The sequence below is a fragment of the Pyxicephalus adspersus genome, chromosome 10 (assembly GCF_032062135.1).
Source record: "Pyxicephalus adspersus chromosome 10, UCB_Pads_2.0, whole genome shotgun sequence".
Taxonomy (NCBI): domain Eukaryota; kingdom Metazoa; phylum Chordata; class Amphibia; order Anura; family Pyxicephalidae; genus Pyxicephalus; species Pyxicephalus adspersus.
In genome coordinates this window covers 16,497,776-16,519,790 of record NC_092867.1, presented here as the reverse complement: position 1 = coordinate 16,519,790, position 22,015 = coordinate 16,497,776, and the positions used below count along the sequence as shown (strand labels likewise).

The window sequence follows — 22,015 nt, the reverse complement described above, 5'->3', positions numbered from 1 at the left end:
TCACTATGGTAGAGACATTAGATTGTGAGCTCCTTTGAGGGACAGTTAGTGATATGGCTACTGACTTTGTACAGTCCTGCGTAATATGATGGCCCTATAAAAATACTGTGTAATAGTATTTAGGGAGATTTGCTTTTCATGTAGACTCGGCAAGAAGTGAGAAAATATCCTTCAAAGCCAAAGGAAATTCCCTAATAAGCAATTATTATGGGAACAAGTTTCTCAGTTAAAAGATATCCCCTTCGATTCCTATATAAAAATTTTGGATTTACTCCCGTTTTATAGTGAAATTAGTGATCAGAATTAGGGATCCTCTTTATCCAAAACTTTTAAAAGTGCCCATCTTTATTCTCCTATACTTCCAATATTGAAGCACCTGTTACAGCCCCTGTGGAAGCATATAAGCGTGTCCCCCACAACAATTCTATCAGGTACAGTGCTTCTTTAAAGATGTTTTCAACACACAGAGAAATCTTCCTCCCCCTTGTCCAGAGTCCATGAAGCTTGAATGAGTCTCTGGCACATTCTTTGGAAGAAGAAGGGAGATGAAAGCTCAGCAAAGAGCCAGGGGGGACATCCTTTCTCTATGAAACAGATGGAAATCAGTAACAAAAATCCCTTTAAACTATAGCCAGATCCTGATAATCAACAAATGCAGTAAGTGTAAAGAGAGGACAGGGGTCACTGGCTGCCTCACAATTCCCCGAAAAAAATACTGCTGACATGCAGATAATGACAGACTACAAGCGTGCATCGCTCACATGAAAGTTATGCATGCTGGGAGAATAAACATTTCTGCTATTTGCAATGTGTCACACGTAGTCAGTAGGAAAAAATATACTTTCTGATTTTGTAGTCATCCCTGAGCACATTCCTGAAGCCTTTATTAGAAATATGTACACTTTCTAGTTTCTTTTTATATATGTGACCAGGTGGACATAAATAATTTCATTAATGTTCCTAAATAAGTGATTTCTTATAAGTTTTATTAGTATAAGTACATGAGTTTATTATGTGCTATGTGTGGCCATTCATTATTGGTGTCATTCTGGTAGTCGGTGCAGGGTTCTCTATAACACCATTAAAACTCCTTAGAGTGGATTTAAATTATTCTTTAATTTTCTTGTGACCAATACTTACTTATCCCTAAAGTGTATTGACAAGTTTCCCTCCTTTTTCTAGAAGCAACTATTAAATTTTAGACTTCCCATAAGTGTTTTGGTGATCCCACTGGGGACAGTGGCAGCAAGGAAATTCTACCTTCTAATTCTTCCCTGTAAAGTTTAGGTTTACTTTTAAATGTGATTGCTTCATTTTTTTGCATATTGTATATGGAAAAAAATATTAGACTAAACTTTATACAACCCAAATATAAGGATCTAAATATTTTTCAACATACAACATACAGGTTAGAGTGAATTATGTATGGACTATCAAGTGTACTCCTATACAGAAAAAAAAAGGTTCAACAATTAGTTTCATAGGGGGAGGAAGTAGAAACTGATGATGGGGATTAAATGTGTTGATGGAGGGATGGAAGCCAATGGTTGTTGGGAATGCACATTGAAGGAGAAGCAGAACATGGAACCTAATGACTTGTTGGGTATAACTGTGGGGATCAGATCAATATCTTAGGAGATGAAGGATAGCAAAGAGATGTGTGAAGACTGGTGGTAAGGGGACACAAGGTATAAACAGAAGCAGTTTTATTGCAGGATTGAAGAAAAGGAAGAAGGTAATGAGTAGGATAGTGACACGAAGATCAGAGGACAGCATGGGAGAGAAGTTAGTTGGAATACATAAGATGATGAGAAGAGGAGAGATATTGGGGTTATTATTATTATTATTATTATTATTATTATTAATAAATAGTATTTATATAGCGCCAACATATTACGCAGCGCTGTACAAGAAATAGGGGTTGCAAATGACAGACTAATACAGACAGTAATACAGGAGGAGAGGACCCTGCCCCGAAGAGCTTACAATCTAGTAAGTGGGGGAATTTACACACAATAGGATGGGAGATATGTAGTGGTGGGAAGTAGTGACAGTTTCAAGAGACAGGAGAAGATGGGTAGGCAAGTTTTAAAACATGGGTTTTGAGTGTTCTTTTAAATGAGCAGAAAGTAGGTCCAAGCCGAATAGGACGAGGAAGACCATTCCAGAGAGTTGGAGCAGCTCTAGAGAAGTCTTGTATCCATGCGTGTGATGAGATTATGAGTGAGGAAGTCATTAGTAGGTCATTGGAGGAATGAAGAGAGCGGCAGGGGGAGTATTTTTTAACCATGTCAGAGATGTAAGTGGGACAATAACTGTGTAGGGATTTGAAGGCAAAGCACAGGAGTTTGAATTTGATTCTAAGGTGAAATGGAAGCCAATAGAAAACTACAAAGAGATGCAGCGGAAGAGGAGCGGAGGGAAGGATGGATGAGTCTGGCTGCAGCATTTATAATAGATTGTAGAGGAGAGAGTCTGGTTAGTGGAATACCAGAGAGGAGGATGTTACAGTAGTCCAGACGGGAGATGATAAGAGCATGTACAAGGAGTTTGGTGGTCTCTGGGGACAGGTAGGGGTGAATTTTGGAGATGTTGCGTAGGTGAAAGTCAGGACCTGAAAATCTACTGAATATGGGGGGTAAATGAGAGGGCCGAGTCAAAGGTGACACCAAGACAATGTGCCTGAGGGAAGAAATGAATAACAATGTTATAACAATTAGAAATATGTGAAGGGGAGATTTGGAATTTGAGGGGGGGTGATGATGAGTTCGGATTAATCCAGGTTGTTTCAGGAATGGGTCAGACATCCATGATGAGATGGCTGACAGGCAACATGAGACCTTATCCAGGACTGAGGGAGACAGGTTAGGGGTGGACAGATAGATTTCAGTGTCATCAGCATACAGATGGTACTGTAAGCCAAAGGAGGATATGAGACTACCGAGAGAGGAGGTGTACAGAGAAAAGGGGACCGGTCCAAGGACTGACCCTTGGGGAACACCAACAGGGAGGAGAGTGGGTGAGGAGGAGTTACCACTGAAAGAAACTTGAAAGAGGCGGTCACACAGATAGGAAGCAAAGTGGTTGAATATGACGTGATCATGGAGATTACAGGTGCACATTGGAGTACAGAGCCAGTCAAAGCAGTGTGTGGTTAAATATGATGAGAATTAGACAGCATGGCAGATTACCTGGGAAAGGAGAAGAAAGTGCAGGAGGAACAGTTCAAAACTATTATTCCTCTGTTCTTTGGGCAGAAACAACCAAAGATGCAAAAAAGGGGCAAGAAGGCAGCTTTGGTCCCCTATTACAGACTGGGAAACATACAAAATTGTCAATTTATTTGCATGCCCAATGCCACTGCGTGAATGTAATGTATTGTATGTAATGTGTTTCAGTACAGGGTGGTTTTATTCTCTACAGTATTTTTATTATAAATGTATTTTATAAAAATAGTAAATCTGTGAAAGTAGAAAGGAGACAAAGAGTGTAGATATATGGGTGCTTGAGAAAACACGGAAGGGCAGAAGGAAAAGCAGACATACAGAAGGGAGACATGAGGAACACGGGAGAAGAAATCTACTTTAAAGAAACAACTCTACATTAACTCCGATTTTCTATGGTGTTTAGTTAACTCTTACCCAACATGTTATATTGATAGTCAGTAGCAATTACCTTTAATTTATGGTAAGGGACAAAAGCCATTAGTAATCAGGTCCTCTTTTCATATGTGGTCATTAGCAAAACGTCACCATGAGAGATGATTAGGAAAAGTCTTCCATTACATTTGTGGTCTCATTATAAAGGAGGTAGGTTAAGAGGAAGAGTAGCTTTTGTTAGATGCTGGTCTGTCATAAATGAGAAAATCACAGCCAGTACGTTCAGAACAAGTCACGCCAGAGGAAGAATTTTGGGTGTGGAGGGATCAGATTAGCTAGCAAAGCTGCAAATGATAACATATGGATACATTCCTATATTTCAATAATGTAGTTCTGGTATTTTTTTATTGTCTGGAAATATTTCAGAAACAGGAACTGTCTTGTTTGGGTCTCTAGAAGCTGTTTGTGGTTTCTGATATTCTCACAAAGGGTTCCCTCCAGAGGTTGCTGGGGCTTCCTTAAGCAATGAGCAGTTTGTACCTCTTTAGGTCAGATCAAGTGACACCAATGATCAAATGTAAGGGTGACATTCTTCCCACTGACCACCCCACTAATATACTGTCAGCTGTGGATCTAGTATTTAAAGCAGGAATTTCCTAAAGACCTGAAAGTCTTTTTTAAGAGTTCCTCTAAGTTAAAAAGGTTGACAAAGGCTGCTAGAAAAACGTGTTATTTAAATATAGGCTCCATAACATCAGTACATATAAAAAAGTGAAGAATCTTCAGAATCATGCTGGAGATCCCTGAAACTGACATGAAAAGACTCATTTTCAGGCATGGCCCAGCTCCCTCTCACAGTACTATGCTATGCTTCAACATCCTATTCGCAAGCATAGCCTTACCAAGCAAAGGGAGCCACCTGACACATCTTATTTTGCAGAGATAGAGCTAAATAAACCACAGAAACTTTGATGTATGATTTTCACCCTGGAGTATGGAGCACTGAGAGCAATTTCGTTGCCATACAAAAAAAAAAAAAGAATGCTTTGACCGAGGCCAATAATAGGCTTCCAAGTGAATGGTGTAATCTGTTTGGTTTCAACATGCAAAATGCTGATTAAAACCAGTTAAAAAAATGTTATCATACATCATACACACCATACCTCATCGCGGGCTGATGGTCTTTTAAAATCACACACAATTCCCATTTAAATATTAATTTAATCATTTTTTAAGCATGAAAAAATATTTCTTCTTGATCTAAGAATCTCCAGTTACTGTCACCTTGAGTTTGAACATTTTTTTTCAGTTATTTCCTTTTTTTGTTCAGTTCATTTGTCCATATATTACATTGTATTATCTGACCTCCAGAGCAATCCTGGTGATAGAGTTTAACAGACTGCCATTAAATCTTCTTTATCACATTTAATGCTGCTTATTGCAGTTCCATAATTTGACCAATAGAGGACAGTCACGCATCGCTTTACTCCAAAGCATGCAATTCCCATATTGCACCACTAGATGTCAGAGTAATCCTTTATGTGCAGTTGATCATGCAGAGAGGGAAAAGTAAATTGTTCAAGTCTTGCTACCTTTCCCAGAGGAAAGCTCTGTCTGAAAGCATCTCAGCCAGTTTTTGGTTATAGGGCCAGTAGAAGTCCATGAGAAGCTGTCTGGTATGGGGTAGCATGGGCCCCAGGCTACAGTCCTCTGGGCGGCGGCTGTTTGATGCTTGTTTGTTGCTTATAGAAACCTCCTGTTCATTATTTAATGGTCCTGCAAATAATAGGAAAATGCAATTACCCAGAATACTAAAATGTGCTCAGATATCGTGCAAAATAAATATCATGTTATGTGAAATTATATCTAAAGCCAAAACATTTTTTTTTATTTTTTTATTCTTTTTTATACATTTTCCCCCTAGAGGTGTGGTAATGACCCAAAAGCAGTTTTTGTTTCATTCTGATGAGATGAAAGTAATATGACAATGTAATATGGCGCTAGGCTGGCTAATCCCCTAAAACAAAGGGTCTCCAGTACTAGCTGGGGGAATAAATAAAAAGTGGGGCAATGCAACAAATTACTGAATATAAAGTTAATTTCAATGAAAAAGTACAAATACAAAAGTTGATAAGATCTGGAGCATCCTAGATGTACAGGGTAGATTTTTTTTTGGGAATAATCTTATCTTTGGGGTTCAGTATTTCTAATCTATCTCCAGTATTTTAACCTATCTCCAGCCATACAAAGCAGACAGTGGTTCTAACTTTCCTATACACCAGTGTACAAAAGCATGATATCCCTCTTATCTATTTCATATAGAAACATAACAGGTGGCCACCCCTGTTAATTCTAGTAACCAAACGTGGATAAGAAAAGAAAAAGACAGGGTTTTCAGGTTGTGCCTTTTAGATGTCAATAATTATGTATTTCTACTCAGATTTATACATAAACAATCATCAAAACATATTCCCCAGCCCATTACATCATGGGGTGGGGTTTGACATTTTGTACATACAGTTGGCTAGCGTTTTTTTAGTTTTGGTTGAACCGTTAAGTCTTTTTACCCAACGCGTTTCGCCATGTGTTTCCTATGCACCATGCAAAAACAATTATGTTAACATTATGTTGCCATTCACCAGGCTAGAATGACGGGTATGTTCTTTACCCATACTTATTATTACCAATGAGAGCTGCAAGATAGATAGATAGATATGAGATAGATAGATAGATATGAAATAGATAGATAGATAGATAGATAGATAGGTAGATAGGAGATAGATAGATAGATAGATAGATAGATAGATAGGTCAAATGACTCCAATGATTTAAATATTACAGTCACATGGCAAAACCTCTCCATAAATAGATTGGATTATTTTTATGGCTGCCTTCACACCTATGCACTTCCATTTCCCTTCATTTTGCAAAGCACTGTTGCATGCATTTATGTGCATTTTCCCTATCTGTTGTCTGATGATGTGCTCAGCATTTAGGAGTATGAGAAGGGCTTTCCATTTTCTATATGTAGGTAGGCCAAGGATACAGAGGCAAACAACGGTTATGTGTTCACATGTACTCCCACTGATTTCTATGGAACCGACAAAGAACACCAACGGAATAAAATGTGCACCTAAACTATTTCACACAATGCAACACATGTTAACACGGCCATTAAAAGCAATGGGGTGCCGGTACAATGTATTTTGTATTTGTGTGCAAACACAGTCTATTAAGGTGTTGGATATATTTGCTGCTAAATAACTGAAGAAAAGCAACAAGAACAAAAAATACATTTAGGAAATCCTTCATATCTAATTTGAAAATTCTGTGTGAAATGAAAATGGATTGCCATGTGTTATAAATTGCATTTTGACTTCCAGGGCCAAGAAACGGTGTATTTTGAAATACTGAGCATTATTATTATTATTATGATGAATAAACTGTATTTGTATAGCACCAACATGGTGTGCAGCTCTGTACATTGGCACAGGAGGAGGAGAGGACCCATCACTGATTACTTGCTGCCTAGCCCCCTGTTCCAATAATCTATTGAAGCCAGGCTTTTAGAAGCATGAAACTTCCCCAAGTGACAGCGCCTAGGCCTATGTGTACAATCACTTAGCATTGCAGCAATGAGACCATACAGACTCAGGAGAGCCGGAGAAAAGAATGCCTAGGGGTGGTCTGTACAAATCAGCCCTAATCCTGGCAATATCACATTCAATACACATGATTCTAGACAGACAGAAACATATACACTGACTAAAAAAACATCTAACATCTTAACCCTAAAATAATGAGTCCTGAATATCTGATGGAAGCGATTTCTCTGCAGATTTCAGTTGTCTAGTGCTGCATTTCCATCTTCTGTTGCTATAGCAATGAAGACGTGCGGCAATCAGACGTGATAAAGGGGGCTCACCAATGGTGCAAACAATGAATTCTTCAATATACTGACATGTAGACACATCATCAATACTTGCCGGTCTATATGCAGGTGATTGGTAATATGTAAAGTGCAAGCATTTCCTGTAGCAAACAGCATTCTACATTTCAGTTTCCAAGATGTATCAAGGAAACAACAAAAAGAAACATTTCTCAATAATAAAAGCAGCTTTCTCAAGAAAAATCTGTGTTACCTGTAACAGCCACTTTTTACAATAGATTGTAAGCTCTTCGGGGCAGGGTGCTCTCCTCCTCCTATGTCACTGTCTGTATCTGACTGTCATTTGCAACCCTTATTTAATGTACAGCGCTGCATAATATGTTGGCACCATATAAATACTATTTATTATTTTTTTATTATTATTATTAATATTAATAATAATAATTACCTGCTAATGGAAGTTTTTAATAATTTAGGAGCCTTTTGTACATTGCAACTTTTTTTTTTTCAAATGCAACAATGTAACTTGTCATTGTAGTTTTGGAGTTTTGGGGTCAAAATAATGTTTTGCAAAAATTATTTCACTCTATATATATTTAAAAAGTAAATAGCAAGAAAATAATATAGTATAGTTTGACCAATGATTATTGGGAAAAAATGCAAAAAGTACTTCATTTTATACTAAGATTTTTTCCTTTTTATCATCACTGTAATATATTTTAGGTATAAGGTATTAGTTATTTACTTATACAATAAAGGCGCTTTTCTGTGCTAAAACTACATTTTTTGAAGTTGAAATGAAAGTAAAAGGAAGCGGAAAGGGAAGAAGCTGAAATAAAGCTACTTAAGAACAATTATCAATTACTCAATCATGGTGAACTAGCGAAGACATTTTTTTTAAAAATCAGACTTCGAAAAAGAGACTTCGGCTAGCAAACAGACAGCTGATCCTGGTATTTAAATACAATTTTCTAGGACAGATAATGCCCTCATTGTAGAATCCATTATACCCCTTTTTTGGCACAAAAGCCCCCTCATTGCAAAATAAAAAAGGCTTCAGATAATATATTAGGAGGTATAAGGAAGCCAACCCTGAAGAATATCTCACAAATTATAAAACATCCCAATCTGAAAGCTTCCATTCTATGCTTCTGATACTCTTGGGAATGGAAAGGTTTGACATATGACATACAGAGTCAATTTTCAGCCCCCAAAAAGAATTTTTAGCCTCACCCATGCAAGAGATTAGACTCCAATTTTTGTAGAAAAAACTAAAACCAACACTCAAAAGACAAAAATGCATGCAACTTTGTACAAAATTGTATATGATCTAGAAACTTTGGAAAATGATTATACCAAGTCCGAGGAATCGGTACACAAGTCTCATGCTCTGTGTGGTGTTGACTGCGTGATCTTCCAGACGGAGTATCAGAAACTGATCGAGGTTAAAGAGAGACAGCCAGTCCCACAGATATACCGCATACAAACCAACATGGAGTCGCACCTAGACAAACAGGATACATATTCACTAATAGGAAAGTGGTTGAATAACATATAAATAGGACATTGGTTTTATTTGCTGTGTTTGTTCTTGTTGGATAGATTTTTCCTCTCCAAATGCAAATATTCACAAACAGCAATTAAAAACATAGTTTTTTTTGCATCTACCTAACTTTTTAAACAAAAAAAAGTACTCTCCATTATTCAGTATTTTATAGTAAATCAACCCTTCACCAATTTAATAAATAACTTCTACATTTCTGCAAGGATCATTGCTACACCCAATGTTACAAAGCAATTCTTCCAAACCAGCCATTGTGCAGCATGAATGAAAGGCCTGAACTTTATTCACTTCAATGAATGTCTCATTATTAGGCTGATGAGCTGTGGTTAGGCTTTCCATTGACGTTGTGTTTATGCCATGCATAGGGGTACACTGAAAAGCCTGTGCGATTTTTAAAAAAGGCGGCACAGCTAAATTTCAGGGATATTTACCAAGAATAGGTGCACTGTGAGTGGCCTAACTCTAAAAGACAACATGTGCGCCATCAGATGGCCATAGCAGGTATTTAGTAATATGTGTAATGGCAGTAGAGTGGTCTGGAGCACAAACCAAGGGTCTTTGTAACTGCAGGAACATAGGCTACCCCTGAGTACTGACACCAGAATATATTGGTGTACAAGCTCTTCGTTTCTCTGGATTTTTAAATATTTAGGGTGACAAATGGTGGGGAGGAATGGTCACATGTGGAGGTTATCAGTGTAGGATTACAGTAATAAGATGAAGATATTCATAGGGACCCTGTACGTTCTTTCTGATTTTGTAATGAAGGGATATAACCTCTGTTGAGTCATTTGGCTCCCCACTGGCATGATCCCCCACCATTTTCCAATCCCAATGACACTCTGGCATACCAAGGTGGTAAATCTTTAGGGCTTTAATGTAAATCTTTAAATGCAATCTGTTTCTCCAACTGCTGTGGCACCCCAACATTTTTCTAATGTAAATACAGGACATGTAAATGCATTTGTTATAAAAGTAATTATAAAAAGTAGCCTTTTGATCTATTAATGCCCCCCTATGAACATGTACAAACAATTGTGTTTTGTTGTATAAAAAAAAAAGAAAAACTAACATTTCAGTAAAAAAAAATGTCCTAACATACACTTTAAATATCGTATAACAAAAGCTTTTATTTGTTCTCCCTTCTAATACAATTCCGTAAAGCCGTATGTAGTCATGATTTAGGTGGTAACATATTCTACATGCCAACAGACTCCTTTGAAATAAAGGACAAGAATCTAAATGAAAAGAAGCCATCACTCTTCCCCTTCCCAACAAAAGACTGCCAATTAGCTTAAAATAAAGAGAACAAAAAAGATTGATGATAAACGGCATTAAAAATATAACCGATGTCAGCAAACGCTGTCAAAGTGGAAGCAATGTGACAATCCAGTTGCTATGAAACTAAAATTCCTATAGCAACTGGAATATAACAGCAATCCTACTGATATCAGATATTTTACCAAATATTATACCACAGTGTTTTTTTCTTTTGATCTGAAGCTAATTGGCAGCCATCCATTAGACAAGTGATGTGATGTGGAAGATGGTGGTTTATTTTAATTCTGAGACATGCATTTTATTACTTTAATAGGATCATGGAAAATAACTGCGCATGCAAAGATCACGTTAAGATAAAATATGATAGCATTAAAATTAGGGCTGCTTGCTGCCGTCCAGAATATTTTAGCTAGTTCACTGGTAACTGGACATCAGGCCAAGAAACATTTGTGCTGGTTTTACATTATTTGAAGAGCCAGAGAGAACGAGATCATCATTACCATCATTGTACAGTAGCCTTAATTGGATTGCTATGACCTTGTAAGCCACCGCATTATACACCCCTCTGCTGAACCCAGGCTGATTGCTTTAAATGTATTAAAGCCTTTTCTTTTTTACCATTTCTTCAATTTATGTCGTTCTTTTTCTATACAATATTTAGAGTTTATGTTAGGACATTTTTGTACGGAGATGGTAATTTAATTAGTTGTTCTTCTCTTTTTTCTACAACAAAACAAAATAATTTGTACATGTTCATAGAGGGCCATTCATAAAAAGATCAAAAAGGCTACTTTTTAGAATTACTTTTATAATGAATGCATTTACATGTCCTGTATTTACATGCTACATTCACAAGGCAGACATCACCCCCCACTTTATAGATCGCCAGATAACCCTGACAATTCTAAAAGAGGAGAATGCCATATGCCTTAGGCTACAATAGGGATCAGTTTGGAACAATCACCCTGCCTGCCATTATTTAAATTGGAAATCAGCTGCTGAAATGAAAGCTAATGTAGCTAGAGAAAGTGATGATCCATCACTTCATTTAGGCGTCTGATGGACAATTTAGGGTAAATACTTTACAGTGATCCAACCACTGAAAAAAATTCCCAATTTAGAAATACTGCTTCGTAAAAGTGGCAACTCATTTTGCAAAAATGGAGAACAAAGACTGACCATCCTTTATCTAATCAACCCTACCTAATAAATAGGCCTGTAACTGTATGACATATATATGGTATATATACTGCACAAACAAATACATTTTTCTCCACCCTACTGTAGTTCTTTGCTGCTTTCACTCCATTGAACTGACAATTACAATTACACACACAATTACACACACATGTATATATGATTGTTGGTGGGGGATATTCGATGATTTAGCTACAGGCTTCTTATAGTTCCAGCAGCAGAATAATCTCAGAGGTGTTAATAACGCTGCCAAACTCCCCATCGTACTCCTAAACCCTGCAATAGAGCGTCAACTTCAGCCGATGTCTTGATGATTCTTTTGCCTGCTCCCGAACATAAAACTCAGGAGAAATTCTTCAACAGTCTTTCAGCAGGCTGGTAGACCCTAAAACCTAATGAGTGCCACAATAAAAGCCCTAAATATATTTTAAAAAGTACCTTCGTCTGCTACATTGTTTCCCATTGGATTCGGGATGGTAATGAAAGGTGTAGCACTGCAAGGCAATCAGGTTTTATGACAGTGCAGGTAAGATAATTTACATTTCTGGATTTTAACTGTGTAATTTTAAATCTGCACCCCAATGAATAAAAGAAAACCAGACCTCTAATAGGGTGCTTTTGGTACATTAAAAATTACTTTCATGGAAAGGTTTCAATAACAACAACAACAACAACGAGAATGTATAATAGTAGAGCTCACACTACAATTTTCTTTCAAGTATTCTGTGGCGTTAAAGTAATAAGCAAGTCAAGGCTAATGGCATGCAGCTCTCCAAATCCCTGTTGTCATAGCATGTGTCATTTTTCTTAGCTCGGGATTAGAACAGATGTAAGAGGCTCTGGCTGTACACCGTGATTTCCCAGGAGGGAAGTCTACATACCGGCAGGATGTTGCTGAAGGTGGTGTTGTAAGCACAAGCTCGGAGAGAAGAACCTTGCAGGCAGCTGTCAAACATCTGCAGAGACTCGTTCACTTTGTCATTGAAGTCCTCGGCAGACTTGTTGGCAATAGCAAAGTACAAGTAGTCTGAATACAACCTGTGGGGAGGGAAAACATAAGAGATGATCAACAAGCAAGAACACAAATACCTTGTAATAGTTATGCAGACCACATTTAACAATCAGTAGTGGATTGGGGCTTTACATTACAAGACATAAAAATTTACATTTTGCACTGTGATGCATTTTTTGTTTAGGGTTTTGTGCATTTTGGAAACCATGATATGATGGGTTACAAAAAAACAATGCTTTTGCATGTGCCAATGCTTTTTTTTCCCTTCTCATAGAGTCTAACAGCAATGTTCATCATGAGAAGTGTGCATAGAAATTGCACCACATTGCACTGCATAAACGAACAGGAACGGAAGACTGACTTTTCTATAGAAAATTAACGGTCTGTGAATTGCAAAACACATGCGTTAAAAAACCTAAATCAAAAAGCGCTAAGTGGGAATGAGCCGTGGCTGGCAAAGATTCCACTGACCTACCATCTGTTATCAATTTTGTAAAAAGCATGGTTGAACATGGTTATTTTAGAGTTGTAGTGAACTGTTATATATAATATCACCGTCCTAGAATTATGTGAAAATGAGAATGTGGCTTGGATGTGCACCACTTCTGCTTAGAGCATTTTATTATGACCTTATGCTGACTTATATTCTAATTATGTTTAGGCCTTTCACGACAAATGATAGTTATTATGACTGTAAAATCATTATCATTGCATTTAGAAACAAAAATTGCTTTTGCATATCATTTACCGATGTCACATATTCCTTTCCATATACAGTATATAAAGCAATGGTTTATAAAATCCTCTACATGGTACATTGTAAATCTGACATCTAACCTATTCTTACTGTGGAGGACTGGAGAACACTTCATACTGCAGGCAGAACAAATTCTATTAGAATTGTACCTCTATTCCACTCTTTTTCTCCTTTTGTACTTGAAGAAATGACCCCATCCTGCCCTTGACTAAGAGGCCTTGAGACACACCATGCTCATAGTGATTGCACCCTCCATCTATTTTACATTCAGATAAGCTATTGTCACTATTTTTCTCTTTATACTGGTTCTTCTTGGTAGCTTTGATCCTATATGTATTCCATTCAATTCACTCCGGACATCCACCCATTCTTTCTTTATGCATTTTTGTTATCCTTTTGTATATAGATACAATCTTACAATTTCAATGTACATTCTTGCACTTAAACCATTAGAGCTACATAATGTTATCCAAAAATAGTATGTTGCATGGACAAAGCAAATATATCAATGAGGGTTTATGTTCTCTCATCCTGGGGAAGAGAGCTGTAGCCGCTGTATTCATTATTGCTATTATAAGCATAAATAACTGGGGCAGGAGATGAATATCTGTTTTTTTTCATTCACATGTTATTTTGATCCATTAATTTACTTGTGTTTGAGTGGCACATGCATTATGTGGGGTTGATTTTTGCATTAAATCACCTCAACTGGAAGAAAGGTCACCAAACAGGATTACTGTAATAAACATATGGGCTGCCATTGTTGTTCTCATTCTAAATGGTATTTTCTTGACTTCTGACCTACTGACTTTTAATTTTTTATGTATCACTAATCCAGAACAAGTATAAAGATCAGGAAAACTGAGGAAAAGTCAATAGTTGCCATAGTGTCGTAGGTTATAGCCGATTCCCATCACGTGTGGCCTAGCGAAATATCAATTGAAAGCTGCCCCCTACCCCTAACCCTCATTATCCCCAGTGGCAAACACTTAACTACCCCAAAATTGTAGTAAATGTAAGCTCTTACATCCCAAATTGTTAAGAATTAGGTTGTTGGTGTGTGTTGGGTGAAAAGGGAACATGCTGCATTTATAGGAAGCAGAAAATGCTTACACAGTAGCCTGTGGTTTTATAAAGAATTATAGTTCCCACATCCAAACTATGCAACTTTTTCAGTAGCAAAAACAAAATACAATTTATTAAGCAAAATTTAAAAGAGCCAGTTTTTGGGGGAGGGCTGGAATGTTGCTTGTGTTCCTGTACAGGTATGGCAGGTAGGCTGGACTGTGCAGGTGCAATATCTCCTGAGAATCCCAGCAATGTCCTGACCCTATGGAGGAAAGGGGTAGAGCAACAGGGAGTGCTAGGGGTGTAAGAGCACCAAAATAAGGCGGAGACACCAATGAGCTTTTAGTTTGTTTCCTCCTACTAACACAACTACTTAGCAGATCATTTCACACACTGCTACCAGTGATTTGGGGCACATCTATTCCCCGACACCAATGATTTGGTTATTTTTTTCTTTACTTTAATAAAGTAGCAATTTTTAGCAGAAATACATTTTAAGGAAAAAAAAAGGGCAAACAGTTTTATAGCAGTTACTTCTGCTATAAAAAAAATTACCCTTCCTGTTCTTTTGCCTACATGTGCAGCCTGGCCAATCAAGATGTCCAAAGATCTAAACCTGGAAGAAGACGGAGAAAAGAAGTCAATGCTGACAATGGAGCAGGGAGAGAGGTAAGTTTAGTTCCACGTGCTTGACATGGACATTTCCAATTGGCTGTCCAGCGGTGGGGTCCTCTCGGGATCCGGTAGAGAATCTGCAGATGATGATGTCAGTGTAAGGCAGTTTCTCAACCAGGAATTCTCCAGAGGTTGTTGGGGGTTCTTTGAGCAATTTGTGCTTCTCAGGTTAGTTCCAATGACATCAATGGTCTTTTGCTCATCTGTAACGTTGGCATTCTTCCCAATGGCCAGCAATGTGTGAGCTGTGGATATAGTAAATATAGCAGGAGTTCCCTGAAGACCTGAAAAATTATTTCATGAATTCCCCTTGTTAAGAAGGTTGAGAAACACTGGTGATCAGCTAATGCAGGAACATCAGTAGCGCTGGATTAGCAGAAGGAGGTGGAATGAGTTTTAATATTGACCTATGGGGTAATTACACAGTAACCTATGTCTTTAATTATTAACTACATTTCAAAGTATCAAAAACTAAATTACATTTAATGAATTAGGTCTTAAATTAAATCTTGCATAAATTGACTAAGTCTGTCTCAATATCAATGTAACAAGTCTGTTTTTTAGTTGGGTGACATGTGCAACATTTTTGCAAAACATATGAGGAATTAGATTACACAATCCATAAAACTCAATGAAACAAATGCCCCTACCTTCTTCTTTCACAAAAAAAGATATTTTTTCCTAAATACAGAGCTAATTAGAAATAATTTTGTTAAAGTTGTAAGAGAACAAGAAGAATTCTGATTGCTATGGTTACTATACTCAAGAATTAGCACTTAAGAATCAAGAATGCTTCACATGAATAGACCACATATGCACATTCTAAGAAACATATTTCTTTTACTCTTGAACCCTACATTTTATTTATATTACCCTTTCCTACCTTACCAGGACAGCCATACAACATGGGCATCATTCAAGAAGTTGGGTGAGGTAAAGATTACCATAGGAGTTGAATTAACTGCATGGTCCGTGTCTGCCATCAATTTAGGATTGTTGCTTACTACCAAAAGAAAAAGGAAACTGCTAATCTTAGTAGATGAAGAATATTAGTCATACAGCATAACCGGAAATAATGTGACCGAGTGAGTATACGCGAGTTTCTATATATAGAAACCTATAATGAAAACCTCAGCCAAATCTATGTCATTCCCATCAGACCTATAGATTTTATTTTTTTTTGGGAACATGTCCTTAGCCCCTAGCCTTCAACTACAATAGAAATACCCTAACATAACATATATTTAAGTGCATACACAATGAGTGAAAATTACCATGCAGACAAGGCTGCAACAGAAATGTTCTAAACCCCATACTAAGTAAACTTCCATGGTCCCTCTCCCCTCATGACTAAAAGTTCCAGCAATGCAAAAGCAGCAGTGCACAATGGCAGCAGTGCACGCAGGTATTAGGTGATTGCATTCTTTAGTAAAAAGTTATGATAATATAATATTATATTTATTTATAGATGAAATATTATATTTTGCCACAGGTTAGGAATCCAAGCTGACAGGTACATTACTTTTCAGCCCAATTTATTGCTTAATCCTTGATTAAAAAAGAAAATGTCAGAGCCTCCGAAGTTATGTAATTGCTGTATCATTTTTTCTCTTTGCTGTTATGCATTTACACACACATCACACTTTACCATCAATAGCTGGTATTTGCAGGGTAAAACCATTTTGCTATATATAGACTAGACTAGGTTAAAATACTATTGCTGGTAAAGTAGTTGCCAATCAGGGGAAGACATAGGGTGCCGCTGCACAAAGGTTCTGCACTCTCCCCATAGGTTCCCCAAGTTAATTCTGCACAGTTGGCTATGTCCACCACTTCCACCTTTGGTCGGAAGCAATGCATTTTTTTTCTTCTATACAGAATCATTGGACGCTGCATGTAGCATCTCAAAAACCATGTAGCACGGCTATCTCAAACACATGAAAAAATAAATATGTGAATATACCCATTCATTGCAATGTTAACCTTTTTTTAAGGGGTAGCTAAATGCTGCAGTACCACTACTATGTATTCTGAATTACGCCTTTCTGTAGTGGGTTCCTGCTTGCAGAGTCAGTCCACTTTTCTGCATTCTTATGGTCAGCGTCAATGAATGGAGGTTGTGTACTAATATGAAGTAAACCCATACCCAGAGAAAGATAGACTTCCATTGTCAGCCTTCTGAAAATGCTTCTGTTCGTGGCTGCTTCAAATCTCCGAAATTCCAGAGTCACTGACCTGCAACCAGCATGCATCAAGTGAAGTAAGAACTCCTAATCTGCATACATGTTTTAGACAGTGACTATGCTATTTGTTTTGTCAACTAGCATTTCTCCAGGTAATAGTTCAGCAATGGCTACTTCTATACTTGAATTTTAAAGACAAGACAAGAATCAGGATGTACCAACAACATGTTATGTATTCACGTCTATGAAACGCCTAACAAAAGCTCTGCAGGAAAAACAAGAACATGGCCAGACGTATTGGCAGGAAACATTCTTGTTTAAGCTAAAAATGGAATTGTCATTCCAAAGCAGCGGAAATCTTCAGGCTAGTCGTACACAGCCAGCTGGGTGTATCCAAGCAGGAGAAACAATCCCAACATTGGACAACAATTCACCATTTAATTTGGACACCATTGCTATGAGGGATGCAGCAAGTCAGGGGAATACTTACCTGTTTGCAGGTAAAGGGAAGTGTTCTCTTGCATGTAAACTGCATTGTGCAGTGTTGTTGTCAACAAGGGAACAACACCTTTCTCATCCAGGCTGCGAGAAAATGACACATACAAGAAGGTGAATGTTTAATGTTCATTTAAGCAGACCTACGTGAGCGTGCACTTGAGTGTCATAGAGCAGCAGCAAACCACAGGAAAATAGTTACAAAGTCAGGTGAAAAAAAAGACATAAATCCATCAAGTTCAACCACTATGGAAATAAACATATCCAGAAATAAAACCCTATAAGACATAGTTGGTCCAGAGGAAGGCAAGAAAAAACTCTGGTACAATTTGTAGCAACCATGGAAAAATATTCCTTCCTGCCTCCATGCGCCATCGGATGTTCCCTGGATCAACGGTCTCTGTTATCTTTACTTTAACCACCTGAGCGTTACACTGAGGTCTAGATTTCTGTACCAAAAGTGATCCACTGTTTTTCATGAAATTTTTTTTTTAAATAGGAAAACGACGCTGGAATAGGAAAACGACGCTGGATGTGCACAGCGGGACCATGGAGGTAAGGATGTGACAAAAATACGGGCTTAACCATCCTAGCCATTTTTTTTTGCCTGTACGAAGGTCGGGCTTAACGGCTAGGTGGTTAAAGCCTTAATACTCAGTTATATTCTGTGCTTCTAGAAACCATCCAGCTTTTTTTTAAAGCAATCTATAGTAGTTGCTGAAACTACTTCCTGAGGGAGCCAATTCCACATTTTCACACACCTTACAGTGAAGAATCCCTTCCTTATCCGGAGATTAAACTTCTTTTCCTCCAGACGCAAAGAGTTCCCTCTTGTTCTTTGTAATGATCTCAAAGTGAATAATAAGGAAGAGAGTTCTCTATATGGACCTTTTATATAAGTTTCGTTTCAGAAAAGTTGTCAATGTAGACTGAAGCCCTATTTTCTCATAACAGGATTTTTTTTTCAATAAAATGACATGAACACTGTAAATGGCTTTTTTTCCTGCTCCTCTCATTGACTCTCAGACCCAGGGCCTTGTCACGCCATCGAGTCCGTCGTAGCAACAATTCACCCACAGTTCACCAGCAATAAGATTATTATTGGAGGCTGGAGAAATGATTCCGTTTTCATATGTTGCTCCCTTAATGGAAAATTACATTCTGCAGCATTTCTGTCAGCGAGGGAGCAACACTTGGATGACAGGATTATTTTCTCTGAAGAGATCCTGTCTGTGGAGAGCGGTTGCAAGCACCAACAAGGCCAATGTGACCCTGATCACTGGGGTTGACTCCCTTTCCGGTGTAAATTCCAGCCCTATGTTTTTTTTCATTCGAATTACCATAAGCAAAAAGTCTAATTTATACCCAGCTGATAGAATACCATAAAATACTGTGACCTGACTAGGGGACAACCTTTCTCATAACTAACCAGAAACAAGCACTAGGAACAAAAACATGTGCAAGATTCTCTGTAAATTACATTTTACAGTCAAAATACCACAAAATCAATACAATAGCAGTAAATTATCACATGCATGAGGTAAATCAGTTTTTCTGTAAATGGCAACAAAGAAATATAAACATTAAAACAAGCAAACAATGCACGGAAATGATATTACCTTGTGCATTATGGATGCATTAGCTATGGATTTCTGCCGCACTGAAATATTCACATTATTATTTTTATCTTGTATTTATATGGAGCCTACATGTTATGCAGGGCTTTAAAGCAGACCTAAACTGAAAAGTTTTACTTTACATAAAAAAAGGGTAGACAAACCTTTATTTAAAGTAAAAATGCTATTTATTAATTTTTTAAGTGCGGCGATCGAGACACAATGGGAGCACAAAGCCTCCCGGGGCACCTACGTCACGCAATAATGGAAAAAAATTGCCGATCTAACACATGCACAGTAAGATCAGCAATCTTTGTTCCCCATCTACGTCATTCGATCTCACACCTGCGCAGGTTTTGGTGATGGAGGAAGAAGAATCCGGAAGAACGACGGGCCGAAAACAGATACGGGGACAATGCCAGACCCCAAACGAAGAGACCTCTCAAGGGATAGATGGATCTGCAGGTTTAAAGTTAAGCGTTTTTTTGATTTTTTTAAGTTTAGTTTGTGTAAACATGTCACTACGGACTAGTGTTGGTGTTCAAATTCGGGTTGTCCTTATATTCATTTCGAATATGGCCGTTCAAATTCGGTTAGACATTTAACAAGGTGACTCCCAGATGTCCAACCATGGGGAATAAGTACAGGGGTACATAATAACCCTTATCGGTTCCCTGAAAGGTTAAAATATAAATAATAAGTCCAGACTTTAATGTGAAATTTATTCTTTAATAAATGTATGTGATTTGTGTGTACTTACTTAATACTTACCTTTTTTCACAGTAACTCACCTGAAATGAGGTTCCCACGGTCCTTGGGCTGTATTTATCATTGATAAGTACAGCCCAGGGAGCGTGGGAACCTGCGGTCACAGCTGATTGGAGGCATGTGGGTGCAGGGCTGAGATCACAGCTGAGATTCTCCATTGAGAGGTCATATGGGTTCAGTACGCCACCAAGGGGTAAGCATTAGTGTGTGCTCCAGTGGTAGGAACAATTTGTACATTTGGAATAGCAAGCATCCCGAGAAGACTTATGAACAGCTAAATACATTTACCAGATTCTGCCATTGATCTACTTTACCCTTCTTACATTGGAATATCAAGCCAGGAAGATAGAATTTCTTTAACCAGCATGTTCGACTCAATTTTCTTGACAACCATATTTATGATAACCCGATCCTTGTGTTTTCTAAATTGTTACATGTGTCAGGACAGAAAAGGGGCAGGGAATCTGCAGAACGGCTTATCTTTCTGTGTGCGCTTTGCTTCCAGTAATTGTTTCCTCCAGTTATGGAATTCCATCTTGTGTTCCTTCTGTCGTCATGTAGTCATCGGAGCCAATATAAGCAGGGAGATTATACAATGGAGAAGATGACTTTACAGTATTTTATCTCAGCAACCTTTATTTATTAAAAGCCACACATGTTTGTCCTGACATGGAGCAAAATATTAAACTCTTCAACTTACTCTGTAGTGACCAATAGGACAGAACTATATTTTGATGAACGTTATTCTATATTATGCACTTATTTGTGTTTTCATTTCTGCAGATTTGAAGAAGAGGGCATTATGTCAACACTGATGTTTTTTTCAGTTTTAAGTGACAGAATAGGGGTCATTTTATATGTTTGTGCTTAACTTCCATAAAGTGTCAATTCAAGTTTTTTGGTATTTTTCTCTCAAAAAAAGTTTTGTTTTTTTTTTACTTAAAAGGGTACCTGTTCTGGTCTCAACAACATAAACAGGTTCTTTCATCTGGCACCTACAAATATATTTGGTTTTGTTCTTGAGAACCTCAGCAGTCCATAAACCCTAAAGCATGCTATTTATTTTATCCAGGATGCTAACCTGACTCCTGTCCTCTGTATCTTCCTAGTAGTTCAGTATGATAACCACAGATAGAAAGGGAATCTGGGGCATCTCCACACTCCAAGATTGGGGTCTTACCGTAGGAGGATTAAAACTGTCCATACTAAGTAATTCATTCAGCTTGTATCCAATCACACAGACTCTTGGCATTACTAAGCCATTGATAGATCTACACTTAAGCTAGCTACACACTTGCAAGGATTATTGTTAGAAAACAAACGACTAACGATTATGCGGGATTATTTTGACTGATTGTATTGTGCACAATTCTGTACATGTTGTAACAATACGATCGTTCAAATATAATCCACCAATAGTGTACACACGCTAGATACGATGTAAAGGAAAAAGTGTACTGCAGAACCATCCACTGAACGACCATACACACAATAGATAGTGAACAATCGTTGCTCAATTAGATCCGCCGGGGCAGTCGTTCATTTCCAGCGACAATCCTCGTTTGTCTGCGTCGTTGTGCACTTTTTTTGTTAACAATTATCGGGCGATCGGTCGTTAGTCGTTCGCTTCCAACGATAATTATTGCAAGTGTGTACGCAGCTTTAGACTGCATCAGAAACTGTATGCCTGGGACAAAAGCAGCCTGGATCAAAAGTAATCCCCCATAAAGATTATTATTATACAGTATCTATATACCGTGTTTCCCCGATTTTAAAACATCCCCATTAAATAAGCCACCCCCGATTTTTGAAAAAATAATTAAAATAAGACACTCACCCGTGAATAAGACATCCTCCGATATTTGATCCTGTGTGTGTCTCCTTGATGCTGGCTGCAGCACGTGTCTGCTC

General features: G+C 37.8%; 1 protein-coding gene across 1 annotated transcript in view; it reads right to left on the bottom strand.

Annotated features, from left to right (window-relative positions):
- Positions 1-4,800: 4,800 nt before the first annotated feature.
- Positions 4,801-22,015, bottom strand: part of CHST15 (carbohydrate sulfotransferase 15) — a 41,607-nt gene continuing 24,392 nt past the window's right edge. Inside the window, exons 3-7 of the mRNA XM_072424853.1 lie at positions 17,716-17,807; positions 15,931-16,045; positions 12,412-12,568; positions 8,845-8,992; positions 4,801-5,375 (exon numbers count right to left, since the gene is read on the bottom strand). Of these exons, the coding sequence (XP_072280954.1) occupies positions 5,188-5,375; positions 8,845-8,992; positions 12,412-12,568; positions 15,931-16,045; positions 17,716-17,807 (700 nt within the window). The 3' untranslated portion in view covers positions 4,801-5,187. The remainder of the gene's footprint in view (positions 5,376-8,844; positions 8,993-12,411; positions 12,569-15,930; positions 16,046-17,715; positions 17,808-22,015) is intronic.